Raw genomic sequence first — 10,220 nt, 5'->3', positions numbered from 1 at the left:
TACAAACTTAACAGTGCACTAATAACATACGCATACACAGTGCAAGCTACACCATTGAAGAAACAGCATATCGATTGATTGAACTTATGCTTGAGCTTCTTTCGCTGCAGTTTCCACTTGTAACCCATTTTCCAACGTTGATACAGCTCCAGGAATACCAAACAAGCCTCAAGCAAGTCACTCTACAAGCAGTTGGCCGTGGGCGACACTTCGAAAACGGACTATCGGCGAGCAGCAACTCCAGTCGTTTGAGCCCGCAGTTGAAATTACCAAAAGATCAGTGTTTTAAATGTAAAATTTATATTTAAGTAAAGTTTTAACGTTAGGAATGAGCGAGTATCGGTGGCCTTACGGTAAAAAGCAAGGTGACCCACGAGATTTTCAGGGTGGCAACATAGGTGGTTCAAATCTGCCGTTCTCAAGTAAATTACGGTTTTTGCTTAACTTCCTTCTTTGTTTTCTTTTTTTTCTTTTTCGGACACAATAATCATTTTCCTGGACGTATACATTTAAAAATAGAAGTATTGATGCCATAAATGAAATATATGCTGCAAGAGATAAAAGTGTATTCGGAGATTGGGCAAACTTTAATTATTCACAAATAAAAAACGTCTACTTTTTTACTCTTTCAAGATTATCATTGGCTTCTTTTTCACCCCAACACTATTCTTAGCAACAAAGGTCGCCATTTTGTTTATCACTCGCCAAAAACTATCAAATACATTCAAAAGCCTAAAATAGAAAAAAGTTTACAGGAATCGACCAATCAATCGAGAGAGCGAGGAAGCGCCATTCATCACATCATACCTACAACTCGTTTTTGTGCACGCGCAATTCACAAGTTAAAAAAGGATGGATGGATGAAGCTGGTAAGTTAACAGTTTTGTGTTGTTCATATGTGCTCTTTTTTCTGTGCTCTTTTTTCTGTGCTCTTTACTTGTGTTTAAGCCGCATGCTTTATTGAAGTCTTTAATTAAAGCGAGGTCTAATCAATTGTTGTATTCTTTCTTTCGTTATAGGCGTGAAGGAGTGGATTCATACCTGCACGCAAAGAAACCGCACTGGTGAGCGATCGCTGTTGGTTTGGGACTCCTTTCGTGCTCATGTTACTGAGTCAGTGAAAGAAGCATTGCAGCGGCGAAGTATCGATGTAGCTGTTATTCCCGGAGGCCTAACTCCAGTTCTCCAGCCCTTAGACAAGTGTCTAAATAAGCCCTTCAAGGAGAATGTGAGAAGAAAGTACCTGTCATGGATGGTAACTGGCCTCTTTGAGTTTACTCCTGCTGGGAAAAAGAAAGCGCCGTCAAGAAACTTCGTTTTACGTTGGATAAAGCAATCTTGGAGGGAGATCCCGGAGGAGATGGTGAGGAATTCATTTCTTACTTGCAGCATCTCCAATGCGCTTGACGGCACCGAGGATGATGCCATCTATGAAGAGAAGCAAGAAAATGACGCCAAAGAAGATGAGATGGATGATGGATGATGGATGAAGAATTTGATACGAAAAACGAAGATGAGCCATAAGCTGACATCCTCGAACGTGCAGTTCACAACAGAAAAGGAACGGCTCCTTCAGGAGCCACCACATATTAAAAGTTAATGACCAATAACTCTTGCTTTTTTGTCCATGTGTTTTGCTCGGCTTGTATGCAAATATATGCATATTTATCTTAGTTGTATTAAGTCCATAATTTTTGTTCAGGTTAAACTCTCGGCTATTAGCCGAAACCCCCTCTACAAGTCAGATTTTACTTTAAGTTAGGCTAAACATGTGTAAAAATCGCTCGGCTTATAGTCGATAAAATACAGTACCAAAAAAAAGGGTACACACTCGAGTTAAGTATCTTTTATTCCTTCTCTTATTGTATGAATACAGTGAAAGCAGTACATGGATATTATCGGATGAAACATCGCAGTTGCATGTTACATACCAATCAGAATTTTCCAGTCGCGGATGTGTTTTCCTCCTTGCCCAAAATGCTCTCGTTACTACTCTCGATTTTATCTGAGTTCCTGCGTGGCTCAAACTGATAGGGCTGAATGGAAAAGCTATTCGTAGCACTTTCTTCATCGTTCAAACTATCGTTAATCGGGCCAGACTCCGACAAAGCCATATTTTGCATGTACACTAAACAAGTCCACACCTTCGAGTCTCGCCAGGATCATATTTCTTGACGATTTGACATCACACAAATACACGCTGACCAATTATGAGCAGGCAGTTAGGTTTTAAGATGGCGGAATTCTAACGTTTTCACTCTCACTTCAGAAAACATATTTAGGTTAAAACGAACAGCTAGCAAAAAAGGTTATCAGAAATCAAAACAGAAAGAAACAGGCCAATAATGCAAAATTACTTCACAAATACCCCTGCATTCCCCTTTAAGTTGAATCAAGAAATATAATCTCTTAGAGGCTTTTTTAACAATTTCATTAATATGGGTATTCCAGGTCAAATTACTGGAGATATTAAGACCGAAAGGCTTTACATTTTCTACCACTTCTAAAGCATTGCCATTGATGAGAATGGGCTCAAATTCTTGCTGGAACTTTGAAAAGGATATTCGCATCTCTTTACACTTTTCATTGTTTAACTGGACTCTATTTTCCAGGGACCATTGTATTTCTCGTATGACACTGTGCGTTACTAAGCTCCCCTTTTGCAACCATCTCAGAGATGGTGGTGTCATCTACATATTTCCATAAGCGAGCATTTTCGACTACTAGATCATTGATCATAATTAAGAAACGCCAAGGCCCTAGTTTGGTTCCATGGGCGACGCCTGATGGTACTGATCCCCACCCAGATACACATCCCTTTTATTCCTACACGGTATGATGTCAGCGCACCAATAGAGTCAAAGCTGACGACAGCGATGCGCAATTTGCGTAAACAAGAGCAAATAGGGTCAAAGCTGACGTCAGCGATGCGCATTTTTCAAAGCTAAAAATGAGAATACTGTTTCGACCTATCCTTTCCACGATAATGTCTCAAGATCCTCCCATGGAGGTGGGTGTTTTGAATGGTCGCGTCCTATTTACGGGAGGAGCTATGGGTATCAATACCCTAGCTGAGGAACTGGCTAAACAACACGACATGTGCATTAAACTGATGATTCCACCCACCCACCATCATGCTAATTACGTGACACCCCTAAGGAGCATGTTACATGAAGGGTTGCAGCACGTGTTAAGGCCAACAAGACACTCAAGAGGACCCTTCCACAGTAGTCTTCCCTTCTTCGATAGTCTTCCACAGTATAATTTTCTGCATCTCTAAGAAACCTTCTACAATTGTCTTCGTCAGCGTGGTATTCCACCGCAGCCAGAACCTTCTCCAATTCCACGGTCACCCCTTTAGGATTGTCTTCCAAAGAGTAGCTCATGGTTTTTGGTGATACCTAGACCCACAACTGATGTGAACACCGTTCTCACCTTCTTATTTGTACCCTTCTTATTATGATATAAGGCAATATCACGAATCGTTGGCATCAGTCATTGACGTATGACTCGCGTCAGCCTATAAAATGACTAACACACTCACCTTCATTTTATTTTGTCACTAGAACCCGAGATGGAGGAGGTGACGGATCAAGAGCTTATACGAGCGATAGAAGACAAGGAGGCTCTGGATTCTCTAGTCGATGAAGCCGGAGTCACCTTTGATCGTCAATTCAATTACCAATCGCAAATATGAAGCGGGGCCGCCTCGGACGATCCTTTGAATTCATTTGAGATCCGTTTATAGATCGTACGAGCGAACGCATGGGGGTGCGCAAGACACTTTACCACGCGTCTACGACAACGCGGCGCCTTCATACCCCCACAAAATCTCGCCACAGCCATCACAGACGCCTTACACGCTACTGTGCGCAATCTCATTCAGAGAGATGGTATCCCGATAACGATCGTATTTACCTGGGATTGGCTAGCAATCGACTCGCACACGCCTACAATTACAGAGGACTACGAGCGGGAGAATAACTACGCGGCGGGGAACGGGTTGATCAGTTGCTTTTACAACTAAGTAACATGCTCAATTCCAACGAGAACTTTGAAATGGATGATTTCTTTCAACTGTCCTTTACTCACGTGCAAGCTCCACCTTCGGGGCGCGTTAGAAAGAGGACCCATAAACCTGGTCATAACGACCCTAGACACTTTAAGAAATTAAAACATTCCATTGTGACCATCAAAAACGACGATGACCTCTGTTGCGCCAGAGCCCTCGTCACGGCCAAGGCCAAGTGGACGATCATCCTAACTGGCAAGCCTTTCGAAAGAGTTACAGATTGCAGCACACGGCAGCCGTCGATTTGCATTTGGAATCCAGTGTGCCTCGCAGTCCGAGCAGTCAGGACGAGTTAGAAGCCTTCTCCAAAGCCTCTTCTCTCTACGACTATCAAATCCTACTCGTAGATGCCACGCGCGGGTAGGAAGTGGTTTCACATGGTCCACCCTCCACAAAGCAGCTCGTCCTTCTCTACAATCAGAACCATTATGTTGTCATTACCTCCCTTCCCAGCTTCTTTGATAGGTCCTACTTCCGTGCGCATTGCCACAAACCCAACGACGAAGGTCATCACGCCTGTACCAATAATCCCCATCATTGCTGTGCACGAGTACAAACAGGATGTCTGGATTATACCGAACTTCGTTGTAGGCATCTTGAGGCCCACCTATCCTGCGCGGGGTGCAGACGCTCGTTCTACGGACCCACCTGTCTTGCCAATCACTTAGGGTAAACCTGCCAGTGCCCACCAGTCAAGCGTCTGAGCGACTCATAAGAAATGCGGAACCTGTCGCAAACTACTCACGGGTCGCAAGCAACAAAACGAACATCGGTGCGGTTACATTACCTGCCAGTTGTGCTCCCAGTACGTCGAGGCGTCGCCGCATTGATATTTTGTTCAACTGGTTAAAAGCCCCAAGGAAGAACGACGTACCAAGAGACGACGCACTGGTCGGTCAACGTCGTGGTGCAGCTGCCGGTATCCAAACCCTTCGAGCAAATGAGGACGAGCTACCCTTGAGTGACAATGATGAAGACATCTGTGAGGACAAACCCCCGTTATACGTCTTCTTCGATGTGGAAGCCATGCAAGATATGGGGCAACATGTCCTTAATCTAGTCGTGGTCAAAACCGAGAACGACGATTGTCCAGTCCATTTCCGAGGAGTCGAGTGTATGCAAGACTTCTTGGAGTGGTTGGACACCTTGATGGAGAGCGATACCCGAGACGTGACGGTTTTAGCCCACAATTTTCAGGGCTACGACGGGTATTTCCTGGTCCACGAATACCATAGCCAAAACCACATCGTCAAACAACTACGCAACGGGGCTAACCTCTTACAAGTGACCTTCGATTGTATCACCTTCATCGACTCTCTTTCCTTCTTTCAAATGCCCCTCTCGGCCTTTCCCAAAATGTTCAGTCTGACCGAACTCAAGAAGAGGTTCTTTCCTCATTTATTCAACACCCCTTCCAACCAATCCTACGTCGGACGCATCCCCGAACCGTCTTTTTCCATGCCCAACGTCATGTCCGTCTCTAAATGCCAGGAATTTGAGACATGGCATACCCGACAACACGTGTTGAATGTCATCTACGACTTTAAAAAGGAGTTGGTCGAATATTGCAAGCTACTCAAACAGGGTGCTTAAATTTTAAGGAGGTCTTTGAGGCCCACGCCCATTTCAATCCCTTCTCCCACATCACCATCGCCTCGGCTCGCAATAGGGATTTGTGCCAGAACCGCATGCAAGCTGGCACCATCGCCAACGAACCTGTCCACAGTTGGCGTTTGAAAGCCAATCAATCCCGCATCGCCCTAGAATTGCTTCACTGGCAACAGCACCAGTTACCCGACGGTTCCATCCAACATGCGGGCAACTCTGGCGAAGACAGAATCCCTCATTCCCAGTACAAGGCAGACGGTTACCACAAGGAATCTCGCACCAACTACAAATTCCAAGTTGCTTTTGGCATGGGTGCCGTTCTTGCTATACCAATTGCACCGAAACTCATCGCTGCCTGGACGACAGGTGCTTTGAAGTCGTGTACCAGTGCACGCAAGAAAAACTCCAACTGTTGCGTGATCAAGGATACAGGGTCATCCAAATCTGGGAATGCGGATGGGAAAAGATGAAGAAAGAGCGCAAGGTGTGCGCGTTCGTTCGCAAGCTAGACCTCTCGACCCCTCTAAACCCTTGGGACGCATTCTGTGGCAGTCGTACCAACACCATTCGATTGTACCATCGCATCGACGAGACCCGCGGGGAAGTGATATGCTATTACGATTTCACCTCGCTGTACCCGTGGGTCAACAAAAACGGTACCTACCCGCTCGGACATCCCAAAATCCCCTCTCAACCCGGTCACACAGACAACTCACAGTTCTTCGGTATTGCCACCTTTCCAACGCTTCCATCCCGTACTACCTTACCGGCTTGCCGGAAACCTCGCCTTTCCACTCTGCGCCTCCTGCGTGATCCAGGAAATGCACAAACCCTTTCTAGACTGTACACACCTCTGTCACCACGTGGACCTCGAGAGGCAACTTACAGGTACGTGCAGCACCCCCGAACTCCAAAAAGCCGTAGAGAAGGGATAGCGCCTAATGCACATTCACGAACTCTGGCATTTTTCAAATATAATGACAGGTCTATTCAAAGACTACGTAAGACTTGGTTAAAACTCAAAGAGGAAGACAGCGGGTGGCCCGCTCACGTGGACCAAGACCAGCATGACAGTCATCTACAAACTTACGAAGGGAAAGAAGGGATTGCATTGGATCCCACTAAAATCGGAAAAAATCCCGGTCTACACTCGTTAGCCAAAATGATAATAAATTCCATGTGGGAAAAATTTGGACAGCATACAAACAAAAAACAAGTGAAGGAATTCGATCGACCCCAGGAACTTGCCACCTTCGTGTACAGTGATGTCTATGACATTTTGTACGTGGGTCTGGCGTCCGTGGGTGAGCGCGTGGAAGTCCATTACACCATGGAAGACAAGGACGAGTCCACCTCTCCTAATCTCAACATTTTCATCGCCTGCTTTACGACCTGCTGGGCTGAGCTCGTCTCTACGAGGCACTAGACATGTTAGGATATCGAGTGCTCTACTTTGACACGGTTTCTGTCATATTCCTCTCTTCCCCCCCACGATACAGATCCACCTTTGGGGGACTATCTGGGCGAGTTCAAAGACGAATTACCTCAAAGTGAACACATCGTAGAATTCGTCTCGGGAGGACCCAAAAATTATGGTTACACCACATCCTCTGGAAAACAAGAATGCAGGGTGCGTGGGATATCTCTAAACACTCTAGGAACATCATACGTAAACTTTGATGTCATCAAACGCAATGTTTTGGACGAACTGACAGTACCCCTAGAAAATGGAGACGTCCGTAAAGTAAATGTACCCATCCCTTACAAGATTGTGAGAAACCCTGAAGAGTACCATTTATCGACATTAACCCAGCAAAAAATATACCGTTTGGTCTACAATAAAAGAGTAGCAGATTGAGACACATTTGACACTTACCCGTACAGGTACGAACAATTGAATCAATCAGATCTATCCTTAATAAATTTATTATTGTAACAATGACAAATAAAAAATCATGTAAAAGTATACCACGTGTGTGAAAACCTGTTTGGATTCATATAAATACCCCTTCTACTTTACAGTATTAGTCAGTTAGGTGTCTAACCCCAATTAGATACCTAACCTGTGAAACCAAAACGCGTTATCTCTGGTCCCATTCTCTTTTACTTGGCCGTGTCTGTCCGACAGGGGCTGGGAACCACTCGTGCGCACCCGTCCTGGTCAAAAGATCGATTCTCCCAACCCTCTTCCTGCCCTATCATTGGCTCATTTTCAGGAGATTTTCCTTCCACATCCGTGACATCATCATCAACCAGGTTGGGAGAATTTATCCAAATCTGACCTAAGTGAGCTGATACCACTACTAATTTATGGTGGAAACTATTTTAAATAATCTGTGCAACTGCCTGGAATTGTCCCACGTGGAGCTGGACTTGGTTGTGTTGGCAAACATTCAAGCTTCCACAGTGACTAAACAAACCGGTGAAAAAAGAAAAAGAAGTCCATCTTACAGCATTCTGTACCACTCTAAACCTATCTGTAAGGAGATGTCTCTCAACCTCTATGGAATCAGCAAATCCCGCTTTCAGAGGCTTTTAGATCACTATGCAAATCATGGTATTTCTTTATGAATTCACGGTAACAGTAAAAGACTGGCGCACAATGCTCTCCTAGTTGCTGTTGCCGAGGATGTAAAAATTTTTCTCAGCAATTTCGTGGATGAAAATGCAGTGCTGCTTCCAGGAAGGATCCCTGGTTTCAAAAACGAAGACATCCAATTACTTTCATTTAATGAAACCAAAATGCATGTGTGGAGGAGTTTTAAAACAGCCTGTGAGGACTCGAACAAGCAAGCTGTGTGTTACACAAAATTTAGCGACTTGTGGAAACATTTTTTTCCAAATGTCATAGTTGCCAAGCCGATGACCAACCTGTGTTTCACATGCCAGAAAAATACTTCGAGGCTTGTTCAAGCTTCCAATCTTCCAGAAGAAGAAAAATCTCGATGCATTCAAGCGTACAAGCACATTTAAATTCAGTGCAGACGGAGAGAACTTGATAGACAGGTTTGTGAAGATGGAAAATGCATTTTTAAAGAAGTGGAAGACCAAGTAGACCTTGAAGATACTCACGAACCGTGTACGCTGACAACTACTATGCACTATTCCTTTGATTTTGCACAGCAGGTACATATACCCAGCAATCCAATGCAGCTGGGGCCCATCTACTTTAGAAACGCCATGTTAATGTGCTATTTTTGGAGTGATGTGCGAAGCAATCCCTCGGCAGGTAAACTATCTGGTCGATGAAGCTAGTGATGTCGTAAAGGGGCAAACACTACTATCAGCTATGTCCACCATTATTTTGAGAATCATGGACTCAGAGAAACTTCTGCTCATCTCCATGCTGATAACTGTTCAGGAAAAAATAAAAACAACTATTTTATGTGGTATTTGACCTGGAAGATACTCTTTTTTTGATTGCCGGACACAACAAATTTGGCCCCGATCGTTTTGGTATCATCAAAAAAATCTTAAAAACTGACCTATATTTCTTCACTACATGAATTTGCCAAAAATGCCATAGATGAGAAACTCTAAAAGGAAAGAAGACATGAATGCCTATGCAACCCTTATGAAGTGTAATCTTCAGAAAGGAACCGCACTGAAACAGAGCAACACGCTAAAAGAGTGAAGACTTGTTGTGAAGAGAAATTAGACGTTGATTGAACTTAGAGGCTTAAACAAGAAAATAACATATTTCATTATTACTGTAGGTAAAAAGCTGAAAAAGCATTATGGTTTGCTGAGACTTGTGGCTTAACTCTGAAAACCCTTCACATGGAAGACACAACTGGGTGCCAGATCAATGTTAACCTTGGTCAAGCCACTCATTCAGCTAAAAGCACTCTGACTGGTAACATTTCCAAGGTATATCCTGCAGTTGAAACTAAGCTGGTAATTTTATTCCCATACACAGCAAATGCCACAGCTTCAAGTGAGGGAGGTGAAGTAGACCAGTCCAAGCCATCATATGAAATGTTTGACAAGGAGGAAAAGGAAAAAGTCAAAACCCTTTTGTTTATTTTGGATCGTTTTTCGATATCAATGAAAGGTAACCATTACTCATAACTGATATAATCTTGCACACAAAACCCTACTACTTGACTAAAATTTAATTATTTGCCAAAAATGGGCAAACTGACAGCAAAACACTGACAAACTTGGCTTTCCATGATGTAAAAAAATTATTTTAATTTTTACAACTTTCAAGGTTACCATGAACTGAGTCAAGTGCAGCCATCACTCCCTAAAACTCACCTGCTGGAGAGCTGTTTTAAATCCTTGGACAGTGAGTGGGAAATAAAGAGAACACCTGGACAGAGGCCCATGGTGCAGAACTCCCACTGAAGATTCTCCTTGAAAATGAATTACGGCAGATTGTGAGTAGTAACAGTAAAGCATGACCAAATTTAAGTTGCAATGAAAAGCTGAGTTCTTAAGACTGTGAACATGAGATTGTAAGCCCTGGACTTAAAATGACAGACGCCATGATGGCTTACATGGTATGTAGTTAGAGTTAACACAAAGAAAACAAAAG

At 43.7% G+C, this 10,220-nt stretch overlaps 1 protein-coding gene and 2 pseudogenes across 1 annotated transcript; all 3 read left to right on the top strand.

The window, feature by feature from the left end:
- Positions 1-6,146: 6,146 nt before the first annotated feature.
- LOC148718723 (uncharacterized) lies at positions 6,147-7,106 on the top strand. Its single transcript, XM_088739992.1, has one exon. It carries the CDS (start codon positions 6,147-6,149, stop codon positions 7,104-7,106), a length of 960 nt encoding a protein of 319 aa, XP_088596118.1.
- An 884-nt stretch (positions 7,107-7,990) lies between these two features.
- Positions 7,991-9,220, top strand: LOC148718722 (uncharacterized; annotated as a pseudogene).
- Positions 9,201-10,220, top strand: LOC148718721 (uncharacterized; annotated as a pseudogene).

The sequence above is a fragment of the Stylophora pistillata genome, chromosome 12, assembly GCF_964205215.1.
Source record: "Stylophora pistillata chromosome 12, jaStyPist1.2, whole genome shotgun sequence".
Lineage (NCBI taxonomy): Eukaryota > Metazoa > Cnidaria > Anthozoa > Scleractinia > Pocilloporidae > Stylophora > Stylophora pistillata.
Note: the sequence above shows the minus strand (reverse complement) of the source record. Positions and strands in the feature narration are given on the sequence as shown.